At 37.6% G+C, this 26,659-nt stretch overlaps 3 protein-coding genes across 4 annotated transcripts; 1 reads left to right on the top strand and 2 right to left on the bottom strand.

Moving 5' to 3' along the window:
* Positions 1–10,102: 10,102 nt before the first annotated feature.
* On the bottom strand, positions 10,103–12,152 carry LOC129726530 (glycosyltransferase-like domain-containing protein 1-like). The gene is made up of 4 exons (XM_055683348.1): positions 11,873–12,152; positions 11,333–11,810; positions 10,992–11,276; positions 10,103–10,814 (listed from the first exon to the last, which is right to left on the bottom strand). The coding sequence occupies exons 1-4, from the start codon at positions 11,943–11,945 to the stop codon at positions 10,535–10,537; spliced, it is 1,116 nt and encodes a 371-aa protein (XP_055539323.1). The 5' UTR covers positions 11,946–12,152; the 3' UTR covers positions 10,103–10,534.
* A 642-nt stretch (positions 12,153–12,794) lies between these two features.
* Positions 12,795–14,144, top strand: LOC129726532 (L-xylulose reductase). The gene is made up of 3 exons (XM_055683351.1): positions 12,795–12,987; positions 13,362–13,614; positions 13,666–14,144. Exons 1-3 carry the CDS (start codon positions 12,948–12,950, stop codon positions 14,087–14,089), a joined length of 717 nt encoding a protein of 238 aa, XP_055539326.1. The 5' UTR covers positions 12,795–12,947; the 3' UTR covers positions 14,090–14,144.
* On the bottom strand, positions 14,103–24,743 carry LOC129726531 (FUN14 domain-containing protein 1). 2 transcript variants are annotated; one of them, XM_055683349.1, is made up of 5 exons: positions 24,541–24,743; positions 16,752–16,869; positions 16,070–16,217; positions 15,817–16,012; positions 14,103–14,959 (listed from the first exon to the last, which is right to left on the bottom strand). In XM_055683349.1, the coding sequence occupies exons 1-5, from the start codon at positions 24,619–24,621 to the stop codon at positions 14,777–14,779; spliced, it is 726 nt and encodes a 241-aa protein (XP_055539324.1). In that variant the 5' UTR covers positions 24,622–24,743; the 3' UTR covers positions 14,103–14,776. The 2 variants fall into 2 exon arrangements, with proteins under 2 accessions (XP_055539324.1, XP_055539325.1); XM_055683350.1 differs by lacking the exon at positions 14,103–14,959 and adding an exon at positions 15,256–15,650 and having other exon boundaries at positions 24,541–24,718.
* Positions 24,744–26,659: the final 1,916 nt, after the last annotated feature.

The raw sequence follows: 26,659 nt of genomic DNA on the forward strand, positions 1-26,659 counted from the left end.
TGTTTTCAAAAGCATATGAAAAAATACAAAATCGTATCAAATTATGTTATTTGTATCTCGTATTGAAAGAATTTTGTAATTTTTTAGTTATGCTCTTCTGATCGTGATGACATTGACATTAAGTTTAAAATTACGCCGATGGAGGCGTTTCAGGTTTATATTACTTTAACCCGTGACGTACCGGGAATGTTTTCCTTCACAAAATAAGCTATATCTTATTTAGAACTTAACCTTTTTTGATACAGTTTTCTTTGAAGTCAAGTGGAAACAAGAAGTTTATGCAAAGCTATCTCTCCGCATCCTTTGGTAAACAAACATTGGTAACATTGGTGAACAAAAATAGCAGTAACTTTGTAAAATATTGGGCCCTTTTACAGAAACCTCGGTGACCAACTCGTCTCATTTGAAATACATGGATTTCGCGCTACAATCTTACCCAAAATAGCACGAATTGGCCGCTGTCCATTACTAATTAGACCCGTATTGTTTGTTGTTTGACCATTGTTTGGGATAGCGCAGAAAATTGCCTTTTCACCAAAATGACTTCCCAAAAAATGTAACTTTTTAGTTCCTCGACCGATTTTTAATCTTTTAGCAAAAAATACAGGTGAGCAAGATCGCGCCAAATCACCGATGGTCGAATATCGACCATTTTTGATTTGAATGAAACTTTGCACACGTATTTGTCTAAGCAAACTGAGCGTTTTCCACAGATGGAACGATTTTTCACACCCATGAGTTACATTCTAAAAGGGCGTGTGCCTTTTGGCATAGGTTTTATTCGAAGCATTGTAGCCCAGAAACCGTTGGTTGTATAGAAAAACTGTCTGAGAATGAGTTGTAGGGAATTAAAAATGCACCATGAAAAAAAATATACACTGTACAAAAAAAAAATTTTTTTGACAAAAAAATTAAAAATAAACATTAAATTTCAATTTAAAAAAAAAGAGTTGAATTTTTTTTTATTTTTTTTAAAGAAACTTGACGTTAATACGCAACTTTTAAAAAAAAGTCCAGGATGGAGAAATGAAAAATAATTTTTTTATGGTAGATTATTTTTTTTATGAAAATTCTAATTTAAACATTTTTCAAAATATTTGTATTCTGATGATCTTAAAAGATGCAGAGAGTCATTTTGAATCAAAAAGCTCTTGGTAGTAAACATTCTAAAGGCATCGGTTTCCGAGTTATTTTAAATATAACCCTCTAGTGCCCAAATTAATTTTCAGACGGACTTCTAAAAAATCACTTTGAAACTTTATGAACACTTTTTTAGTATTGATTGAAGCTTTTTAGAGATTCAACTGCAGACCGTCTAAAGGCGGCACTGGGCACTAGAGGGTTAAGCTCAATAAATTATTATTATTTCGGAAAATACATGTATTTTTTAATTTGTCCATGGTTTGCCAGCAAAAACCATACGTTCATTGGAATGCTTCATCAAAAATATACAATTCATTTCTTGACAAATAAACGATTGGGCGAACGGTTCTCAAGAAAAGAGTTAAATGTTCTAAGTGATCTAAATATATAAAAGAATCAAATATTTGTTTTCGAGTTTTATTATCTTAGGAACATATTTTTTTATGACATAGATACTTTACAGAACTAGATTCACCTTATATTTTATATACATCATAAGTTTGCTCGAATGTTTTATTCAAATGTTTTATAAAATAATATGTTTGTCGTGCAACACTACCTACTTGTTTAATAATAATAACTGTTTGTAAAGTACGCAACCAATAACTACTGGGTCACCTATAATATCTGTTTTCGTATATAAATACGATTTCACTACTCCAGATATGTTAGTAACAGTTTGCATTTTGTGAAGATGAATAAAGTGAAAATGGAATCAAGCTTACGCAAATTAAACGAAAACGTTATTGCAAAATTAAAAATATTGAACAGTCAAGCTCATTTTGATATGTCTTTATCAATTTGTGATTCGTGTAGTTATTGGAATGATAGTCAAGTCACCATTCATCCCTTCGTTGTTTACTATTCAGAATCTGGAACACTTAAGAATATCAGCTTCATCATAATATCGGAAGTACTCCATCATGATACTGTTGCGGTTCAGGTGTTCATTGCCAAATTAATGAGTTTTTTGAAAACAACAATAGAGTTGAAAAAAGCGATATTAATGTCTGATGGAGCTGCCTCACAATATAGAAATAGGAAAATCTTTGCAACAAAATATAACGTCGATGCAGAGCAAGCGCAAAAGAATTGTATGATTGTAATAAAAATTCATCAAAAATGTCATTTCGTTGGGTATCATATGAAGAATATGAACAAGGAGTAGCAGAATGGAGCAATATTTTCAAAAAATCTATAATGATAGTTGCCACACAAAAGTATTACTCTTTTGTTCCGACTTTAGAAAATAAGATACAAACGAAGCTGTTTTCAAAAGATGACGAATCATTTACTTATGATGTATATAAAATATAAGGTGAAACTAGTTCTGTAAAGTATCTATGTCATAAAAAAATATGTTCCTAAGATAATGAAACTCGTAAATAAATATTTGATTCTTATATATATTTATATCACTTAGAACATTTAACTCTTTTCTTGAGAACCGTTCGCCCAATCGTTTTGTTGTCAAAGAATGAATTGTATATTTTTGATGAAGCATTCCAATAAACGTATGGTTTTTGCTGGAGAACCATGGACAAATTAAGAGAAACGTGTATTTTCCTAAATAATTATGATTTTTCGAGCTTAAATTAGAAATAACTCGAAAACCAATGCCTTTGGAATGTTTACTACTAAGAGCTTTTTGATTCAAACTGACTCTCTGCATCTTTGAAGATCATTAGAATACAAATATTTTGAAAAATGTTTAAATTAAAATTTTTATAAAAAAATTAATCTACCATAAATAATTATTTTTCATTTCTCCATCCTGGACTTTTTTTTTTAAGTTGCGTATTAACGTCAAGTTTCTTTAAAAAAAAAATAAAAAAAAATTCAACTCTTTTTTTTTTAAATTGAAATTTAATGTTTATTTTTAATTTTTTTTGGTCAAAAAAAATTTTTTTTGTACAGTGTATATTTTTTTATGGTGCATTTTTGATTCCCTACAACTCATTCTCAGACAGTTTTTCTATACAACCAACGGTTTCTGGGCTACAATGCTTCGAATAAAACCTATGCCAAAAGGCATACGCCCTCTTAGAATGTAACTCATGGGTGTAAAAAATCTCTCCACCTGTGAAAAATGCTCAGTTTGCTTAGCCAAATACGTGTGCAAAGTTTCATTCAAATCAAAAATGGTCGATTAAATTTTCGCGTATTTCCAGACGATTTGGAATGATTTTGCTCAGGTAGGTTTTTGTTGGAAAATACAGCAATAAGGTGGTTGTTCTCGTCTTTCGGAGTTTCCATATAAGGGGATATATTAGGGGCGGCGTACAACAGCGTCTGGCCCGGAGCGAGCGGCTGAATTATGGAATGCTGTATCCCGCCAGTTACACCTAAGATGGCAGCCCCATTAGCAAAATGTAGGTATCGCGACCCTGGTAAGGTAGCATATCGAAACCTTTCTTCAACCACGAACAACGAAATTAGAAATAGGGAAAGGATCAATCGGCAAAGACCTAGGCTACGAACACGGAAAAAGATTAAGGTAAACGATTGGAAATTGGGTACTTGGAACGTCCGATCTCTCAATGAACCGGCGCGGGCAGGCTTGCTTGCTCGAGAACTACAGCGCCAGGGATTCAGGAGGTTCGGTGGCCAAATTCCGGAGAAAGAGAATTCCGTGCACGCACCGACAAACGACAAATCCGATGAAGTCAAAGAGGAGTTCCATGACAAGCTTGAGCGAATCTATGACGAGTGCCCAAAACCCGACGTAAAAGTCGTCATTGGAGACGCAAACGGACAGGTTGGGAGGGCGAGATTCTTTCGTCCGGTCATTGGAAGGCATAGCCTTCACTCGTCAACCAATGAAAACGGCCTAAGGCTGATAAACTTTGCCGCGGCCAGAGGAATGGCCATATGTAGCTCCTATTTAACACGTTTAAATTTTTGGAAATACACCTGGAGGCATCCAAATGGAGAAGCTTGCTCCCAGATCGATCACGTACTGATTGACGGTCGGCACTTTTCGGATGTCGCTGATGTTAGGTCTTTTCGGGGACCAAACATTGACTCTGACCATTATCTCGTCGTTTGTAAGATCCTCGCACGGTTGTCGAACGTACTAAAATCTCGCACAGAGAGGACGACGCGTGTCAGTATTCAGCGATTGAAAGCTGATTACGTGGCAGCAGAATACGCTAGAGAGCTGGATCAACTGATCGCAGAACAGCAGGAGAAAGGAGTGGAGGACATAAATGGGCTGTGGAGCAGTATCCACGGCGTCATCGAAACGAGTGCGAGAGAGGTGGTAGGTACGACGCGTGGAAGACAGCGTAATGGCTGGTTCGATGCCGAGTGCCGCATGCTCACTGCGGCTACACGTCAGAACAGAGAGTGGTACATCGCCGCACTATGGTCGGAATCGTGAAATTTCACGACAAGAAATCTGTAAGTCGGAAACCATAGATGCTAGAGATTTCTTGTCTTCTAGAAAATTACTCTACTAAGAGGAATCTAACTTTTGGTATGACTGGTTACTAGGGTGGTCCTATTGTACTCAAAATAAAAATTGTAACTTTTTTATCTTATGACATAGAGCAATATTATCTTCCACAAAATTGTAGCTAATTTAATTTCATGAAACTTTGTTAAAAATAGGAGAAAGGCAAAAAATATTGCTCTATCTCGTTTTTTCAATGTTCTAGGGCAATTTTTACAAATTCATTCGTGGTGGGTCTAAAAAAACACCATTATTGCTCTGTTTTTTTTTTTCAGCTTTATTCGGAATTTAAAGCGGTGTGTGAGTGACTTTTAGGGCGTGAAAAACTGCATATTTTGACACTAATAGATAATTGCTAACTTTTCAGAGGAAAAAGTTACAGGTATTTTTTCGTTCTAAAATGACACTTTTTGGAGGCACCCTACTCCCTTGTTTGCACATATTTGCAACAACAGCACGTTTAGGATGAAAGTTCATAGTTTCACCATCAAAATCCATTTTGTAGAATTAGTCAACTTTTGTTCCCTTTAGGGTTGAAATGCATTTAAAAATTTGGAGTTTTCACACAAAAATTTGCTAATCTACCATTCAAAACTATCTAGTTATTCCCATTCGATTTTTATCTGGAAAATTCCTTTAAGTGACTTCTGGGGCATAAAAAGGCGCTCATTTTGATATCAATAAATAGTTTCTAACGCTTGAAATTTCACGATTCCGACCATAGTGCGTCGGAAGAAGCGCGAGTACGAGGAGCAGGTGCTCGTCAGCGCAGAGGACAGCTATGCTCAAAACGACGTGCGGAGTTCTATAGAACTGTCAACAGAGTCAGAAGTAGGAATTTCCCTGTGCCGGTCATGTGTAATGACAAAGACGGCAACCTGCTCACTGATAAACCGACGGTTGCAGCCAGGTGGAAGGAGCATTTTCAGGCGCTATTGAACGGTGAGGAGCCGGATGAGCTGAGCAGGAACAGGATGACGATTATGAGTGACGAACAAGCTGTGGAGCCACCAACATAGAAGGAGGTGAAAAAGGCGATTAGTGAGCTGAAAAACGGCAAGGCCGCTGGGAAGGACTGTATCTCTGCCGAACTTCTAACAGCAGGCTGTACTATGCGATCCACCAGATAATACTCAGGATCTGGACGGATGAACAAATGCCGAACAACTGGTTGGAAGGCCTCATATGCCCTATCTATAAGAAGGGTTCTCGACTGGATTGTTGCAACTATCGAGGCATTATGTTGCTCAACTCCACATTTAAAAAAGACTATCCCGTATCCTGTTAACGAAATCCTTTGTTGGCGAATACCAGGCTGGTTTTCGATAGGGGCGCTCCACGACGGATCAAATCTTCACCTACGACAGATCCTCGATAAGTTCAGGGAGTACAACTTACCGACTCACCATCTGTTTGTGGATTTCAAGGTGGCATACGACTCAGTGAGAAGAAACTAGCTGTGGCAGATCATGCTGGAACACGGTTTCCCGACGAAACTAATTAAGCTGACTCGTATGACGCTGGAGGGATCGAAATCATGCGTGCGGATAGCTGGCGATACATCAGCTGCATTCGTAACGTTGGATGGACTGAAGCAGGGGGATGCGCTCTCTAACTTACTATTCAACATCGCTCTTCAAGGTGCAGTACGAAGAGCAAACGTCGAAAGAAACGGTACGATCATCACGAAATCTCACATGCTTCTTGGTTTTGTGGACGACATCGATATCATCAGTATCAACCGTAGGGCCGTGAAGGAGGCCTTTGTACCTTTTGAGAGGGGAGCAGCGAAATTGGGACTTGTCATTAACTCAGCAAAAACGAAGTACATGGTAGCTGGTATGATGTTGGTGCTGAGGTGGATATAGATGGAGTACGATTTGAAGTGGTTGACGAATTCGTTTATCTTGGTCAAGGTTGTTAATCGATAATTTATCGTAAACGCCGATAGGCGATAACGATACTGTCTGTTATCGTTATCGACGATGACGTTTGCGTCTTCAGACATTCAATCAGACAATCAAAACTGATAAATTTATTTCCCTGATGAGAAGCGAAACATAAACAAATAAGGAAAAGTTTCTTCCTGTTGCCTAGTGATGTTTCGTCTCCAATCCTCCGAAGTGAAAAAACGTTTCCTCACCCCGTGCCTGCCTCGTAAACCATTCGCTACCACAGCAGACAAAACTGGCATAAGGCGTTAGTGAGCTGATAACGTCTAGTGACTATTTTTATCGCCGATATCGTTAATGTTTGAAGACGGTATCGTCATCGTCAATAACGATACCATACGTTATCGGTAACGGCGATGACGATTATCGACGATAATCTATCGTATTAACAACCTTGATCTTGGTACACTTGTGACATGTGACAACGATATGAGTCGTGAAGTGAAACGACGAGTTGCAGCTGCGAACAGAGCCTTCTACAGACTACGTAACCAGCTAAGGTCCCGTAGTTTGCAAACTCGCACAAAACTAGCGCTGTATAGGATACTGATACTCCCGGAGGCCCTTTACGGACATGAAGCATGGACGCTGAAGGAAACTGATCGACGAGTGCTCGGAGTTTTTGAGCGTAAAGTTCAACGATCGATACTTGGCGGTAAACTGGAAGATTAAGTGTGGCGCAGACGCATGAGTCACTAGTTGTACCAGTATATAAACATGCTATAGGTAATACAGCGGAGCAGCCTTCAGTGGGCTGGACATGTAGTCAGAATGCCTGACGATAGAGCCACCAAAACTATCTTCAGTAGAGAACCAGGAAGAGGCCGTCGAGTCCGTGATAGCCCTCGCACGCGGTGGATGTGCGCGGTGGAAGAAAATGCACGATTTGCTGGTGTACGGGAGACTGGAGAACGGCTGCTCAAGACAGAAGAAGCTGGACATCTCTAATGCGTTCGGCCCTAGACCGGTGAACGGTCCGTTAACCAACAAAGTAAAGTAAGTATACCTTCAAATCTGCTCATCCGATTTCCAATCTTGGTGCATCAAAACAAAGGGTTTTTATAAAAGATAAAACAAGAAGCTTTAATGTTCGTTTGTATTAAGAAGCGTCAAAAGTGTCAACAAAACTTTATCAAACCCGTTTTTTTTTAACTTTTGGGCTTCCGGTTCTTAATTGTCGTAGAAAGGTATTAAATTTTTCGATATCCCAAGATTAAATGCCGGATGAGCAGGGTTTGAGTTACAGTTATTCGAAATATTGTTTCAATTTTGAGCACTACACCTAAATTGTTTGCAAAACTGTAGAAATAAGAACGATTTTCCGTAAAAATCTTCCACATTTCATGTAAAATTGTATCAGTTATCAGAAAATATATCAAACGATAGGGTCGTTTTGGTATTCAAAAATATATGGAGTTGAAGGATGTTATTATTTTCATTTAAGAAACTGTGTAAGTCTATAATAACTGCGTTTAGGCCATTAATACTTCCATAAAAACCCTTCACTTTCTGAAGTATCACATGCCCATAGCTTCAAAATAAATGATACTAGTTCTTGAAATAATGAAGCTTCGTGATTTTTATATTTTGATACATAACTAGGGCTTAAAAAGTCCATTAACAATGAAACTCAATAGCAGCCTATGAGGAAACCCGTACCCGACCCGACTTCGTTTAAACCCCGAACCTTTTTTTTCGATCAAACCGAACCAAAAATTGTAAAGCCTGAATCCGAGATTTTTGGGGTCGATTTTTTATACCAATTTAAGTCTGTCATAAAGCTTTGAACTTTGAATGATATTGAAATGTGAGTGATTTTCACAGTTGCATGATATTAGACATCATTATCTCATTATTATGGTTATTTGAGATAGTCGGGTTTCGGGTTTTCAAACCGATACCCTACCTGAACCCGGGTTTTCAAACCCGACCCCGAGCCGTACGCAAATACTTTTTTATCAAACCCGAAATCGTTAATGGCAAGCAGCAAAAGGTTACTTTTCCGTTCGAAATTTATGCTTTTTACACAGCTCAAATTTACAAGCTTGTTCTTAAAAATTTGATATTTGGTGTTGAAATTCGAGAGGTTCCTGAGACAATAACAAATATGTTTGAAGTTTTTCCAAGAATAGAAAGTCAAACTTCGATCGCTTTGAGGGTTCACTTCACGAAATCCGATTGAGCTTAAATTTTGCATAAAGACTTTTTTCGAGAAGGCAAAACTTTTGAGAGCGGCCGCTTTTTAGAAATTCAATGGTCAAATTTTCTCCCTGTATTCTATTGTCACTCTGTTATGCACAACAATGAGAATGTCACAAAAATTGAAAAAAGTTGGGTGATAGCAGTCCCAAAATGCTTGTTTTAGTCAAACAACACTTAATTCAGTCGATTTCAGTGGTTTTCAAGAACTATGCAAAAAAAAGATTTATGGCTGCCCTTGCCTTGGTTGGCCAGTGATTGCTATACCTTTCTAGAAGAAAGGTAATAATATGTTAAACGCTACCCAAGTGTATTATATAAATCATAACTCAAAAAAGAAAAGTGTTCTAAGACTATGTTATCTGCTTATGTCGATGCAAGTCTACTGATTTGGAATAGAAAATATACATTTTCGTCTATCTATATACGACTGCACATTCGCCCCTTATAGGTTCGCATTTGACGGTTGCAATCATTTTCCCCCAGGTGTCAAGACATTTTCTCTCATTCAATAGAAGCTATCTAAGCAAACGAAAGCCCGTTCACCAATGTGAAAATGATAGAAAATATCCTCCTAGCTTCAAACTATTTGGATTGTGCATACGAAGATATATTCGGACGCACAAAAGGAAGTTGCTATGTTGTCATTGAGGACAACCTTTCGATACCAAAGATAACTTTTGCATTCGAAAGACGTTTCCTTCTGGCAAGTCTCTATAATCTTTAGTGTTTGTTGTTTTCTCGTTTGCCTAATATCTCTCTCAGCTGGAACGATATTCAAATGAGGGCCAGTCTTATGATCAAAGAGAAACTCAACAATAGCCGGTTCCAAATGACATACCGAAACTGAGCTGCTATCCAGAAGAAATAGCAGAAAATCAAACCCGCATTTAAGTAGCTATAAGTAGATTGATTCCGTGCTTCTTGATGAACATGTTGTATTAACTAGGGTTGTTGACGGCTTCCGTAGGCGATCTATTTTCGGAAACTACAAAAAAGCATGCAGGGCATGATGCATAATAAATTATAGTGTTGAAAGTATATGTAGTAAAAAAATACAATATCTATAAAAGCCATCAACTAGTTAAATTGAAATGAAAATTCGTTAAAAATGGATTTTCATGTGAATTTAAAAGGATTTGTGAAAACGCCGATTTGCCGTTATAAGGGTAGCCCATATGAAAAACTTAGACTGTAGCAGGATTTGGTATAGAATCAACAAACTTTACTACAATCTTAAAAAATGATCAACGATAGAAGCATACTGTTCCTGTTGTTACATGAAGATTTTAGGATGAGACAAAGTGACATAAAAGCTTGACTTTTCGGATAAATAACCAAGTTTACCTCTTAATTAATCAATGACAATATTCAATTACCTACGAATATATTGATTCCCTTTGTTAATTACCGTGTTAAAAAATTGCCAGAGATATTGTAATATACAATACCAGAATTTCGCTCAATAGAAAACAAACATGCAAATATTCCACCTTGTATGACTTCCGACCGTTCGAAAGTTAATTGTTCTAAGTTCAAAAATTTAAAAAACATAACAAAAACAAATATCTAATCGAGACTGTGCATTTTTTGCGAAACGATTTGCACGTTTAATATTTAGAACAAACATTTCAGTTTGTGCCTTTGGATTCTAAAGTTATTTGTTATATCATAGAGTGCGTGATAGATAATTGGCGCAATATTGTGCACTCTGCTGGATCGTTTTCTTCCACCTCCAGTAGAAGTCTACAATAGTTGAATTGAGGAAGTGGGTAGTTATTCTCATCTATATCCCATTACTAACTGCAACTGCAGCAGGGATGATATGTGCTTTGATCATTGATATGAATTTCGGCACAATGCTAACCGAGGAATATTTGTCGAAGTCAAAGTTTTCGTAGAAGATGGCTCGGTCTCTCTCGAAAAGAGCACGATTTTTACACCAGCTATACAGCATTTTAATCAATTGATTAGACGTGTTGTAGAGACTATTGTCTGGATAGATCTCCGGGTAGACTAGTTTATTCGGTGCCACCGGCAAACAACCGCAGAATGCAGCCTCCAACCTGTTGATGTGATAAAATTGTTCCGTTATGTGATTTATAAATGACTATACAACATGTTTTCGTAGTACGAAGTATTCCGTTGAACATAATACTATTTTTCTTTTTTACGAATCGATCTTCCCGAGCGAATATGGGATAGGAAGATGATGAATAATATACTTTTTCAGAGGAACTTACATTGCAACTCCGTAGAACTCATGACCTGCAGTTGAAATTACAACATCGCCATCAAGTAAAGTGCGATAGTACTCGTCCTTGCTAAGATAACCGAAGTTTATCAATTTTTCCTTCAGAAGTTCGCCGATATTCTCGAAACAGTCAGGAATTGATTGAGTTCGCTCACCAAGAATAGAAACACGAAATTCCACCTGCCGTTTATTAAGTTCAAGTAACGTGTTGGTCAAAAATTGAGGATTTTTATCGTGTTCCCAACGATGAGGCCAAACTAAATGCAGCGGTTTACTGAAAGTTAGAAAGTATTTTACTTTCAAATATTGTTTTCTATTACTAGGACTTACTCGTTTTTGGTAAATATCCTTTTCGGAATCATATGAAATGGAATAGGAAAGTAAATCACCTCACATCGTGGCTCTAACTTCTCTTTCAGATTCTTTAATTTCAGGTCTGGGGCGATGTTGAGGAAACTCCTAATGTTGTCCAGAAACGAAGTCATATTGTAATGTGAATTGAACACAATTTGGTCGGCGCTTAAACAAGTCATGATTTGGTTCAAACCATATTGGCAATCTCGTTCCTTTATCTCTCGAACTGGATAGTTCAATTGATTTTCGTGGAAGTACACTATCTTTCTACAGACGGAAAGGTCTGGCCGCAGACCGATCAGCTCTGCGAGGTTTAGCACCGAGCTTGTGAATAATGTTTTATATTGATGGTCGTGCGGAATAACTTCCGAGAAATAAAGTGCTCCTACCCGAGATCGCCAGTGCCATTTTTTAGCAGTTAATGTAAACAGGTCATACTCTGCCGGATGAAATTCTAACGAGAATGTAAATAAAATAGTTACTTATTTATGATGGACATTTCATCACTTTCCTTACGCTGTAAAATTGTGTCCAGCAGTTGTTTATGAGATCCTCCATAGAACGATTCGATTATTAGAATTTTAGCCATAAATCAAATCGCACGAACGAAACCTACAAAATTAGCTTAATGTTGGCCTTCCGACAGAGAAACTTCCTCGATAAATTGTACTAGGTACACTATTTATCGTCTGATGTGATGATACCCGACCCGCTAACACAGCAGTTTGTCCGTGTCAAGAGTTGGAAAAGCTTATCAGTTTGACAGTTCTGGGAAAACAAAGTTCATTCAGCGGAGGGTTCATTCCACTAGGTTGATTCACACACGCTGAAGTCTTCTGGAAAAAAAATATGTTTTGTAATACAGTTAATTTGAAAAATTGTCGAAAATAAACAATCTGTTTGGACACACGCAGTTGATCAAATATTGCTATGCAATGCGCTTGTAGAGTATAATCCAAAAAAACTGAACCTGAAACAAATACCTGTCCGAAGAACTTGTTAAATTACGTGAAACCTTATCTAAAACCTGACAGTTCTGCCTTATTGGTCCTTTTTGACGTAAATGTTGAATATAGAATTATTTTGCAAACTACTTTAAACAATACTATGCAATAAATTCTGAAGAATATCAGCTGAAGTATAGGAGACATTTACAAAAACAAAAACATTTCATGTGAGATCCGTGGAGTCACTCGTCTTTGCGAATTTCTGGTTTGGCAAATGCGATCAAGTCAATCTTTTCATTGTAGATAGGAACCTATATAAATACATAGAACTTGTATGTTAACCCTCTAGTGCCCAAATTATTTTTTAGATGGACTTCGAAAAAATCACTATAAAGACTTATAAACATTTTTTAAGTCCTTATTGAAGCTTTTTAGAGGTTTGACTGGAGGCCGTCTTAAGGCGACACTGGGCACTAGAGGGTTAATATTGTAGGTTGTAAACACATCGTCTGCAACCGATTTGATAAGATTATAGAAACAATTCATATGCAACCAAATAATTGCTCTCAGTGTCCGATTAGCTTTATTAAGTTTGACAAGCAACTGGAAGCTTAAACAGTTTTTTTTTTTTGAAGAATATATCTATGAGCGGCAAGAAAATTGTAGTTACTGGTGCAGGGCAAGGTATAACACGCAATACAATTCCAAATTGTTCAGAGATAAAAGTCTAATGAATATAAATAGTGAAACCAATAACATGTATGAAGGGCGGAAAAGAAAATTACAGCAGGTGTCCTCAGAATTTTGTCATAACTCGTCAAGTGAATCAATTTAATGCAACTGATCCACAGTGTGTAGCTAATTAAAGCAAGGCTGGCTTTAGCTCCTGGTTTCTAACAATTTATACATCTTATATTCGTTAAAATTTCGTCTCAAAGTTGTATTGTTTTTACTTACCTCTTTCCGTCCTTTTTTAAAAAATAACACAAAACTTAAAATAAATTCACGAGCACTTATTTGACGACGCAATGTTAACTCAGTTCTATTGTTAATAATAGGGATCGGTAATGAACTATGCAAAACGCTACACCAAATTGGGGCCAACGTCGTTGCAGTTTCGCGATCAGCAGGTCCTTTGGAATCCTTAAAAGCAGATTGTCCCTCAATTGAGATAATTCAGGTAGATCTTAGTGACTGGCATGCAACAACTAAGGCGCTAGCAAGTTTAGATCGTGTGGATGGTCTTGTAAACAACGCTGGTATAGCGATTATTAAACCTTACGATCAACTTTCCGAGAAGGATTTCGATGAGTAAGTGATGTTTAAGTAATGAACACCTCACAATCGTTGATTTTTTTCTAGCACTTTCAACATCAACATTAAAGCCACTTGGCATGTTTGCCAATTACTGATCCCAAAAATGCCACCTGGTGCAAGCATAGTGAATCTGTCCTCGTTGGCGGCTTTGAAGGCTTTCGCAGGGCACTCGGTGTACTCCATGACTAAGGCAGCAATGGATGCGATGACGAAAAGTCTTGCTTGTGAATTGGGCTCTAAGAAGATTCGCGTTAATAGTGTTAACCCAACGGTCATCCTCACCCGAATGGGACGAGCGAACTGGTCTGATCCTGCTAAGGCGGATCCACTTATTGCGAAAATACCCCTAGGGCGATTCGGAGAAGTGAACGAAGTAGTCGAACCGATCTTGTATCTGTTAAGTGAGAAATCATGCTACATCAACGGGCACTGTCTGCCAATTGAGGGTGGATTTTTGGCGGGAAATTAAGGCGATACAGCAGTTATTCTTCAATAAATCCGTTTATTATGCTCAACTCAGTACATATAGGTTGCTTACATGTAATATGAGAAATTCATGATTGATTTTACCGTATCTTCATGTTATAACTGGGATAGCTCCACTTCTATCTGAATCAGGCGAACTTTTTGCTTCTAAAATTTCAGATCATTCCATTGGCGTTTTGAGCTAAGTACATATGAATGTTGGATAGTGGAAATTAAAACATGGATTATTGCTATCAATAAGTCGGTCACCCTTCAGTATGCTTTTCAAATACTATTAACTTAATAATTACATTTAAATATAATCGAACATGATCTTAGTTGTTGCAGATACTTAAAAATACTTCTTCTCAAATACAAAATTAAATCCTTGCCTTGATCACAGCGGATGTCTTCGCACACAATCAAGCAAATTATGATTTCACTCGTGATAAAACCTTGCTTGTTCGTTGGCATTAAATGTGTTTACTTTAACTGTTGCTTTAGCACCGTTCGCTTGTGGAGTGAAACTTTAAACAAAATAGATAACCTAGTGTGACAACTTAACGTAGTTCGCTCGCTTGTAACAATTGGATCTTGTTTTGACCGATGAAAAGCGATGTTATCGATAATGTGCTTGTTTTTCTGAGAATACAATGATCGGTTTTTTTGCGCAGCTAGTCGTTTATATGCTTCAGGCAGTTCCGATGCCGATCGCGACACCCGCAGCGAAGGCACAGATGAATATATGAAGATCGTTCAATTTACAACCGGTATCGTCACCAATGAGATTTGTATACCATTTATGCGCCTTTTTGCCTTTTTTCTTCAAAACATCCTCTGCCTGATTCAATTTTCTGTCGACAAAACGTTCTGCCTGCAAGACAAATATGATCATGTATGAAAGACCCTACATTTTCTTATGAAAACGCTCTCGATCATTTTTTTTCAGGGTCAATCAATATACAAATAAAGCAGTAATAATATTCATACCTAGAAAAACGTCAGCACCCGTTACGTACAAAAAAATGTTGAAAATACTAAAGCAGCGATTTTTGTGTAATATAGTGAAAGTAATACATAGAGCAAACATGTACATAGTTTAGAAAAATAATCTAAAGATCTCAAGCAGAACAAAATTAAAAGAAGGAAATCAGAAATAAAAGAAGACAATTTGCTGATTTTCTTATTCCAGATAAGAAGTTTTATTCAGGAGTTTTGTGAGTGTACGTTAAATCTAGTTCCAATTCGTGTCTACAACTATGCAAAATGCTTCTCCAAAGATGCAGTTTTAAAACAAAACTCGTTCAAGCCTTTGACGAAATGTACAGTAAATAATGTGTTCTTGCATTTTGTTTTCTTGCTGCAGCATGGTCAGTCTGGAACGGGTTGACGTTCTTCATTCGGTTCACAATCATTTGGTGAGCAATGATCGTGAGAAATTTTATCATTGGTGGCTTCACATTACTTTGAGAGTGTCTTGAGATTTAGGAAGAAGCCAAACCAATCAGGAATCCACCTAGGAAACCGGTGGCCAGATAGGTATTTTCTTTGGCGACTTGCATCACCTGTAAGGAAGTAGTCACACGCTAAGCATTGGTATTGTGCTATGAAACTCGTGCTTTTGAAGTTGTGGGTAGAGAATGATAGTTGTGTTAAAAAACACTACTCAAGTAAGTAACGAAACGATGAAATGGGTCAGATTTAAGAGGATGCATCACACGCAATACTTACCTTATCAGCCCAACTAGGACCTTGCCCTGTAACGGCTTCCTCAACCTTATCGGTAACTTTGTCTACTTTTTTGTGAATTTTGTTCCAATCGATTTGAATATATCCTTGTTGGTTCGCAATTTGTAGCAATATAATTCCTCCTCCAACGGCCACTGCAGCAACCTTACCCACCTTCATTGTGATGTATCCTGTTGCCCTGCAGAAAATATAACGGTTATGTTCGACACTCACTAACAAAACGGATTTCTCTTACCACCCACTACCTGCACCGATGAGAATCTGCTTGGTGGCAGACTTTTTGCTGACATCGCCCACGAAACGATCCAAATATCCGGCAGCATCACCCATGTTGATAATTTCTTTGTTGGTAGCGTCTTTTTTAATTTTTCTATCGCTCATAACTGTTTCGGAAAGAAATATAAAGTAAACGTTAGATTAGTTCAGAATCAATCAAAATCAAAAAGCTACACAAGAATTGTTTGCAAAAATAGCCCCTAACATTCACACCATTAGCGTGATGAAACAAGTTAATTTTAAATTTGTGTATCACCTGATTTAATAATGGTAACTGCTATATACAGTAAAATATGTTGTTTGAGATTTTCACAGTAAAATATGTTGTTGAGAGATTTTCTTCACTACTCTCATTGCTACCAAAACAATATAAGCTATTGAATTGCGTTCTAAATTTCGAGCATTTTCACTCGTCAAGAGAATCGGGAAAAATTGATATTACATAACGTTAAAATTTGTCTAACACATGTTACTACCGGCTTAACTTCCGCCAGAATGCCGTAAAACCCTGGTAAATTGTAATTGTCATTGGCCAAGGCCACCAAATTTTGTCTTGACAGTCCATGAGATCATCAAAAAGAAAATGAAAGTTTTCTCCCCACGGGTGCGATATTTCACCAAAAAGACGCAATTATGCTTACCTTTCCCAGAGCTACTGGCAAACCTTAATCGCTTCCTAGCTGCAGTGTTTCGTTTCCAAAACTGGAGTTTATTAATATCGATTGCCACAATGTTTCTTAGAATTTTGCACACACTTAGCTGAAAAAGAAATTTTGTTCGACTTATTCGATTTTTTCAATTTTCCCTAACAAGTGACAGATAGATGAATTACAACATGCAATGTGAAAAAGAAATGGTGAGAAGCAACGTTATGTTCAGTGTTGCCAATATTAACCAGGGATAAAACCAGCCATGCTAGATTGGAAGACATGTTTTGAATTGGAAGACGTTTAACCCTATGATGTGCAGATTTGTCTGCAAAACGCAGATTTTTAGAGTCTGTGTGCAGATTTTTATTAATCCGCAGATATTTGCAGATTTTCCATAGGTTCCGCAGATTTTTGTCAGAGTCTCCTTATATTGGCGCAGATTCTATCAAAATGCGTGCAGATTTTTGCCTGCGCGAGCGAAATATTTTTCCATCACAGATAGATTTTTTTTAGACTTCAAGCACAAACATCTGGCATCTCTGACTGTGCTTGAAGAAGTGAGGTGAAAATCCAGTAGTCAAAGCAATACGCAATAGATCATTGCACGATGACGTCACAAAACAAGAAGAAGAAAGAGATTTGACAGTTCTCGCGGGTTTGTTTACATAGTAAAATTTTCGGATTGAATAAAAATGCGGAAGTGTCTTGTTAAAAATTGCGTTTCCAAGAAAAAACCAAAAGATCACAGTAACGAATTCGCCTAGGCAGAGAGTTTTCCCTTTTTTTATTCGTACTCGTATCGTTCATTTTCACTTTTATCACATAAAATGTGAATGGAACACCTTGTAAACAAACCCGTGGGAAGTGTCAGAAAAGTGAGGTTATTTTTCGTGTGCAATGATCTATAGGCCTTTTTACGTACGAATGTGTTAGTGCCACTAGTTGGGGAAAATATTTATAAATAACTGTTTTGTTTACAATGCTATGTTTTTAGCAGCTGGACAAAAATTTAGTTGAACACTCATTATATGTTTTTAACTTGTTTCTGAATAAATTTTCTCATTCGTGATCAGAATTCGGAAGAAGGCGCTAAGTATAATCGACCAAAAATGGTGAAAAAGTGATAAAAGTCGAAGCAACGAGATGCGATGATTTACAGGTTGGAAGAAACAAAGGAAACTCAACACGGGCTTACACGTTTACTAGTGTGCGTAGGTGAAAAGTCACTTATCTCTATACATAGTAAATTTTTTTTTGGGTTCGTTTGGCTGTTCCTTCTTTTGAGTTGCAGGATCGGTGTAAGGGCATCCTTTGTACAGCGCGGCTATTTTACGCACTCACCCGTTTTCACACCGGTCGTTGCTATCGTCTCTGTTTGACGTTTCATCCAGCATAAACCATTAGCAGCGCTGTTACCGGGCTGCCAAATCTGAGAGCACGATGCTTCCCGGAGGCCCGGCTACTATTTCTCCAGTGCGTTTAGCAGCGACCGGTACGGTATGAAGTGATGATAGAGCGCTGCCAAACGGGGTATAGAAGCGCACTGTTAAGAATGCCCTAAGCACCATCGCAAAAACCAGAGGGGATTCACTGCTGTCAAATTCCATATATGTGTGCGTTATCGCAGATCAACTCTGGTCCATGACGTTTGTTGGTCCATGACGTTTGTAACTATGAACAATAACGGGGGAAAAATATCACTACACAACACATTCATGAAAGTTTTCCGCGGTTTTTCGCGTTTTGATAAAAAAACGTTCCAATCATATAATATTTCACATCGATCAATTTCATGACTAAAAAGAACAAATACCAAAACAAACGCCATGTTGCCAAATATGTTGGTTACACGATGTTTGACAGATAGATCCCCCCTGGCAAAAACGAATTTGATAGGAAGTCACAGTGTTACACCCTTTTGTTGTTTCACGTTAGATATGGTTGTTATTGTTTCGACGGTTTTGACAGATGAACAGTACTAACCAGAGTTGCCAATAAAAACTTTATTTGAACTGGAAGTATGCTGAAGAAAAAAATGGATTCCAAATAAATTTACAAAATACTGAGAAAATAAATTGTGAGAGAGCTTCTCTGTGATGGTTATTGAATCCAATATAAGTTTAAAATATGTACAGCAACTTCGGGCTTACATTTCGTTGAAATTGTAGACTGAAAATTTCCATTTATAGGAGCAAAATTTGAAATTGCGCAACCAGTTTATCACAAAATCAAGAAAATGAAGCTTTTTCCATTTACTTTAACTTTTAACAAAAGAATTGAGGCAACGTTTTCTTACGTTACTTCTGTGAAATCGAACAATTTTTAAACTGCTATGCAACTGGAATAAATTTGAAGAATGCCGCCTGTATATAATATCTTTGAGATGGATTGTTTTAATATAGCAATTATTTCTTTTCTTCCTAATCTGATAAAATCTATTTGTTAGTTTTAGAATAAGGCTTAATTTACTCGTCTTTTCATCTCAACCATGCAATACAATCCTTAATTTGGCCGTGTTTCATGCGAGAAGATACAATACTGAAAATGCTGTTAATAATTGCTACAATCAAATACTTATCAACCCATAAAATTTACGTGCTAAAAATACTTCCAAACCAGTCGGAGCTTGAGTGTCCAAAAAATCTGTATAAAACTGGCAGATATACAAAAAAACTGGAAGATTTTGGGATTAAACTGTTTGACTGGATCACTTAAAAAAAACTGGAAGAATCCAGTTTAAACTGGAACATTGGCAACTCTGGTACTAACCATTAAAATATAGACACGAGTTTTTGTCCAGTAGTCTGCTAGATGAGACGCATGTGGTCAAGAATTTTTCCAAAGTGAAGGAGTTATCTCTAGTGAATAAATTTCAGTCATTAATCGATTCTTCAGTTATAAACGATTACCCGAATTTGACATTTGACCGTTTTAATAGTTTTCGAAAACTCAATCATCTTCATTTAATTTTAACCCACGCCGACTAGGTCCATTGCATAGGAGCATTCGGCCATTTTGAATTAGAAAATATGAATTTGGGCAGGCCTAATACAAGGCAGCAAGGTAAAACCAATACGATGGACAAAACCGCGCTGTCCAACGGAAACAAAAAAACAACTGCGGACATACCAGGCAAAAAAACCATGGGACCTAAATCCAACGAAAAAACTGATTCAACAAACGAAGAAGTCATATTGGAAGTATCTAGCCCCGAAGCAAACCATTTCCAACACCCTGTCCAAGTAGGCAAATTCCTCACTTCAGTAGGATTCAAGGAATTCTCAGAAATAACTAAAATTGGAAGATTTCGTTTTAAAGTTGTCACGAATAACGCAAAAGAACTAAAAAAGCGTAAATTTGAGGAATTCAACCTACAAGTATACGCCCCGAAAATACAAACAAAAACTATATGCTTTATCAAAGGAATTCCAAAAAGTCTAAACGAAATAGAGATAATATCCAACATCGAGACCGAGTATGACGTGATTTCGGTAAAAAGAATTAAAAGATTTGGCCAAGAGAAAACCCTGGTAGACACGAACAATATTAAGCTGACCGTCAAAGGAGTGAATATCCCGGAAAAAGTTAAACTTTACGGCTGTTTATTCAAGGCAGAGTTATCCCTATCCGCCAATGCTGGAAATGCTGGAGATATGGTCACAGCACTAAACATTGTTCTTCCAAGATGCGATGCGAAAACTGTGGGGAAGAGCATGACTCCGAAAAGTGCACTAAAAATCTTAAATGCCCCAATTGCAAACTCTCACACAGCGCAAAAAATAAAGATTGTCCGGAGAGAAGAAGAAGACTGCGAATTCTGCAGGACATGAAGGAAAAACAAATTTCCTATTCAGAAGCCGAGCAAACGTACCCTAAACTCATGAACCGTTTTGATATTCTTGCATAAGAAGAAGCCTTTCCTCCCCTACCAAACACTGCTCTACCGGCTCACGGGGCTGTTACTTGGAGTTCGCGAAGATCTCGTTCGACGGATTCACTTGGGAACACCTCACGAACTTCGCGGGTCCAAATGGAACATTCAAAACCACCTCAAAATCAATGCAGAACCTGTAACTGCAGACAAAATACATATAGAGCAACCGACTTTGAAAGATTCATCCACGAATTGCGAACCATCTTCCTAACTGAACTCCGAGGAAACAAATGGTTAAACTCACTGAAAGAACTACAAAACAAATTGACTAACGGTATACAGAATGCCATCTCAGAGTTAGATCGAGACCAACTGCTAATTGAGATCGGACAAACCATTCAAAACATTATTGACACTAACTCACAGAACCCCAACAAGAAAAATCCAAGAATCACCACCAGAATCAACAGTGGAGTGTAAAAAATTCAAAATTTTACAAAACAACATTCAAAGCCTAAGATCCTCTTCCACTAGAGAAGAACTGAGTCAATTTATGTATGGAAACGAAATTAAAGTTGCGCTCCTACAAGAAATTTGGTTAAAAGCAGACGAACCATTTAAGCTAAAACACTACCGTTTTGAATCTCAAAGAAGAAATGCGGGATATGCAGGAGTCGGCATTCTCGTTCATGAGAGCCTAGACTACGAAATTTTAAATGTTGGAAGCTTTCTACCTGTCGAATCAATCTTCATTAGAATAACAAAAGGATTCGAGCAGATCACATTAGTATCGATTTACGTCCCCCCAGGCAGTAACACATATCAGGAAATTCGAGACAAACTAAAAATCCTATTCAACTGCTTAGAAAATCTTCCTGGAGAAGTCATCGTAGGAGGCGACTGGAACGCCCGTCACAAGAATTGGGATCCGATGGCTGAGAATAGCGCGAAAGGTATTCTACTGAAAAGCCTAATTGAGGACTCAAATCTCATAATCCTGAATGACGGAAGCCCTACGTGCCTCACCTTTAGAAATAGAAACAGCTCTGCCATCGATATATCCTTGGCCACACCAGGACTTGCACGCAAAACATCTTGGTCAGTGATGGATCACGAATTTGGAAGCATTCATCTTTCGGTTATCATCGAAATCGACATCACCATCCCCGTCGTCTACAAAACAGTCAAAAAAATAAACACAGCGAAAGCAATTGAATCATTGAACCAAATCCAACCACAATACATATACGACCCCACTGAAATGCAATCCATTTTCGAGGAACATTTGGATAAGGCAAGTTTTATAATAAAGAACAAAAAGGCCAACTACCTAAAAAAATGGTGGTCCTCGGAAATTCACGCAGCTTATGTAGAAAAAAGAAGTGCTCTACGATTATACAACAGGGATAAATCACTATCTAATTATCTCCAACTCCAAAGAGCAAGAGCAATTCTCAAAAGGCTTATTCGAAAAACCAAAAGAGCATACTGTAAGGAATTAACTGATAAAATTTGCGAAGACACTCCCAGCAGACAAATGTGGAATATTATAAAAGGCATTGACACGGCTCTTATCAAACCCTCCTCGAGTAAGGCCGAAATGGATACACTTGAAGGCAAAAAATTCATGGATTATTACTATGGAAACAAACTAAAATCAGTCGCTAAACCCAAAGTTTACACCAGCCCGGATTTGGCAGGCTACGAAATGGCCCTCACAGACGAAGAGATAATTAGCAATATCAAAAAAAGAAAACCGCACTCAGCCCCAGGAGAAGACGGCGTATCTTATGCCATACTCCTTAAGTTGAATATAGGAATCCAGCTGAAAATAAGTGAAATGCTGAGCAGAGTTTTCATCACAGAGAAAATACCAGAACGCTGGAGGGTGACGCTAGTTAAACCAATCAGAAAGCCGAATGGAGACCCGTCTCTTCCTTTCTCAAAAAGGCCTATTTCTCTTATGAATGTTCATCTAAAACTCATCAATGCCGCAGTCAAAACCAGACTAATGGAAATAACAGAATTAAAGAATATACTACCCACCCTCTCTTTTGGTTTCCGGAAAAATTGCTCCTCGAGCACCTGTGTGAATCATGTAGCAAACAGAATAAAAGAAGCTCAGTCGTCAGGTAAACAAATGGTTGGTATTTTTCTGGACATGTCTATGGCATTCGATTCAGTTAACCTCAAAACCTTGCTCGGAACAATGACCAAACAAGTGATCCCAGGCAAATTGATATCTTGGCTACACACATACCTTCACCGAAGAATAGTCACTCTTAAAACTAGCGAAGAAGACGTGACCTGTAAAATCAGCGAAGGCTTGCGTCAGGGTTGCCCATTATCACCCATATTATTCAACTTATACACAAAATCTTTACATGATATCGTAGACGAAGAAGAAGGATGCGAGCTGGTTCAATTTGCGGATGACTTTGCACTGCTCGTGGAAGCAGAGGACTTAGAAACATTAGAGTCGAAGGCAAACCACTTCCTCGGTAAACTAAATCAAGAAATCAACAAACTGAATCTAAAACTTAACACAACGAAATGCGCAGGAGTAGTTTTCACACGCAAAAATACCCTGCGATTCAAAATCCGACTAGGACAGGAAGCCATTTAAATCAACAATACCCACAAATACCTGGGATTCATCTTAGATAGGCTGCTAGTCTATAGAAACTATATTGAATACATAAGAAGCAAAGGAGCAGAAAAACTGCCTATTCTAAAACTGCTCGGAAGACGGCAAAGCGGTGCCAGTCCAGAATCATTAGTAAAGATAGGAAATGCCCTAATAAGAAGTAGATTAGAATACGGAGCACAAATCTACGGCTCTTCCGCACGTACAAATATACAAAAACTCCAAACACTTCAAAACACATTCCTTCGTCTATGTATGCGATACCTCAAAAGTACGCCCATCAACGTGATACATGCTGGAACTGGCCAATTAATGATAAAATACAGATTAGAACTGCTAACCTTACAAGACATTGCAAAAAGTATTTTCCACAGAAATCAATTACAGCCTTTCGCAGAACATACCATACAAACTCAACAAGATAATGGAACCTACTGGACTAATTTAATATTGAAGCACAATGACATTATAGCACAAATTCATCCTAAAGATAAGCATGTTAGTGTAATGCTTAAAAAGCAATACTTTGATTTAGATATGCACAGTATAGTCAAACTAAAATTATCAGAAGATCAAAAATACAAACAACAATGCAATCGAATAGTCTGGCAAAAACTGTTCCTAGAAGCCAAGAATAAGCTTGTAGGTTTTAACTTCTTGTACACTAATGCATCGGTTTCAAACGAAGGTACTGGAATAGCTATATTTGATGAAAACGAAAACTGGCTTAAAAAAGACAAAATAAACAAGAACTACTCTATTACAAATACTGAACTTCTCGCAATCTCCAAAGCTGTTGATAGAATACTGACTAAAAAATACCAAATAGCAGTAAGATTCACGGACTCACACAGTGCTTGCCAAGTTCTACTGAACAAACAAATCCTAGAAGACAACTATATAGCCTTTGCCATCGTTAAAAAACTGAAAACTGCACAGAACCAAAGAATTCGCATTCAATGGCTACCCAGTCATCAAGGAATAGTAGGAAACGAAATCGCCGATACTGCTGCCCTAGAGGTAACCACTTGCAAGCAGTCTGATTTTAGTTCCTTGGTCCTATCAGACGTGCGGAATTTGGCAAAAAAGGAAGTTTGGGAGAGTTGGTCCAGGGAATATGAAGAAATCTCCTCCTCAAAGGGCAAATGGCACAGTGAAATAATGAGCAAGCCAACCACAAAGCTATGGAGTAAAAACTTATATCTCACTACAGAAGAAAAAATCTTACTAAACAGAATCAGATCAGGCCATGTACTTACTGAAGACAGAAGGTTTAAATGGGGATGGGAACACGACGAAAACTGCGGAATTTGCAACGAAAAAGAAGATCTCCAGCACATCTTATACTGGTGCACCAAATACAGTCAATCGAGAGTAAACTATCACATTCTAGAATACTGTAAGCCACTCAAGAAAATTCTACTCGACAATGAGGAAACTGAACTTAAACAACTAACTAAATATCTCAAAGAAATCCAAGCAGTAATCTGATAGAAAACCCACACTGAATAAATTCACCATCAACTAGGATTGGTCGATCTTGAATCGATCTACGAAAGATCGATCATTTCAGCCCCGAATCTCGATTTTCTTGATCGATTTTTCAGCCCTGGAAAAATCGAAAAGGTCGCTTTTTTTTGATCCGATTTTTTCGATCTTATGAAAATGTTATTTATTTTTCAGCGTGCAGAACTTTTTCTAGATGCGAATTTGAGTAATTGTCAGGTATCGTGTACCGTTTCTGGTCATGTGCGGTCGTTCCAAGGTCCAATGCTATCCCTTTCTAATGTGAGAGTGGAGAGTTCTTCCGGCAAGCATTTCAAGTTAAATGGAATTTTTGCTGGACTTTTTTCGTATCTGTCAGGCGAACCGCAGACCGTTGAGATGTTGGGTACGCAGCAAATATATGAGATTTGACAGCGATAGCATAGTCCTGGGTCGTTCAAGCTCAAGCTCAAGCTATCGTGTACCGTTTCTGGTCAGGTCAGTTATCGTGTATCGTTTCCGGCTAATGTTATCTTATCGGCTTTTGAATGGTTGCGTGCGGTTATAACATCATCATGCCTCCATATAGTCCATTCCATTCCTGCCCATAATACAACAGTATTTCAAGTAATCGCGTTTAGGGATTTTTTGTTATAGGGGCTTATTACAGAAAACGAGGCGAGTGACGAGTCGCCTGACCAGTTTTGATATTGCAGCTGTTGAGTCGGCTGGATTTTGGACTGTTCGACTCAGCTGTCAGCAGCCAAGTTACACTCGTATTATCTAATATAACATTTTGCTTATCTCGTCAGTGACGAGAGGTGACTATTTAAGTGACATGGATTCTTCATTAATTATAGGTTATTCTTTCTCGAGTACACTGGTGTTAATACCAAAGTTAATTTAAAAAAAATGGTGCTTGGTTCGGTAAATTTCACAGCGACACAAAAAGTGCCTTAAAAATCGATTCAATAGAGATCGATCCTACGGCTCCGATTTTTCAGATGGATCGATCATGGGACCTCCAGGCTGAATCGATCCTAAAGATCGATCTATCCCTGAAGATCGCCCAATCCTACCATCAACCATTTGACAAAAGTCACAACAATCAATGACAACTCACAACCACTTGGCGAGCCAAGTATGATGACAGTTCTACAAGGTATGCTATTCACGTCGATGCATTAGTATTAGTGATCGTTATGAACTTTTTCCAATTTTGTATGAAATTTGAAATGATTTTGCATTTTAAACTAAACTTATAACACATACTTTCCTGAAAAGTTATAGAAATGATGTTGAAACATGTTTTATTTGTGGGGAATACATAAACATGCTGCGGTTTAGGTAAAATATGCTGTTTTTCATCAATTTGCCGGTAACCTTTTTGCACTGTTCGTTTTTTTCTTGTACTCTAATAGCGCTTCTAAATAGAGTCGCTTATGTTTCATACAGTAACAAAAGTCATGAGCTATGACAATGACTAAGATTATGCTCCAACTATTAGAAATATAGCATTTTTATATATTTTATTTCGACATATTGTCGCAATTTTTCACACTAAATCTAAATTAATATCAATTTCTAGTGTGTTTCAACTGGAGATTCACTCTCCAACTAAAAAAATCAGATATAAAACAACATAAAACGAGAAATTTCCAAAAATGTTCTGAATTCCATACAAAACGTGAAATTTTTCATAACGAGATTTGTTTGTGTGCGTGGATAGACAAAAATGTAGCATACCTTGTAGAACTGTCATCATACTTGGCTTGGCGAGATGGGCCGTGAGCGGCCTCCCAAGTATGATGACAGTTCTAGAAGGTATGCTACATTTTTGTCTATCCACGCACACAAACGAATCTCGTTATGAAAAATTTCGCGTTTTGTATG

The sequence above is a fragment of the Wyeomyia smithii genome, chromosome 3 (assembly GCF_029784165.1).
Source record: "Wyeomyia smithii strain HCP4-BCI-WySm-NY-G18 chromosome 3, ASM2978416v1, whole genome shotgun sequence".
Classification (NCBI taxonomy): domain Eukaryota; kingdom Metazoa; phylum Arthropoda; class Insecta; order Diptera; family Culicidae; genus Wyeomyia; species Wyeomyia smithii.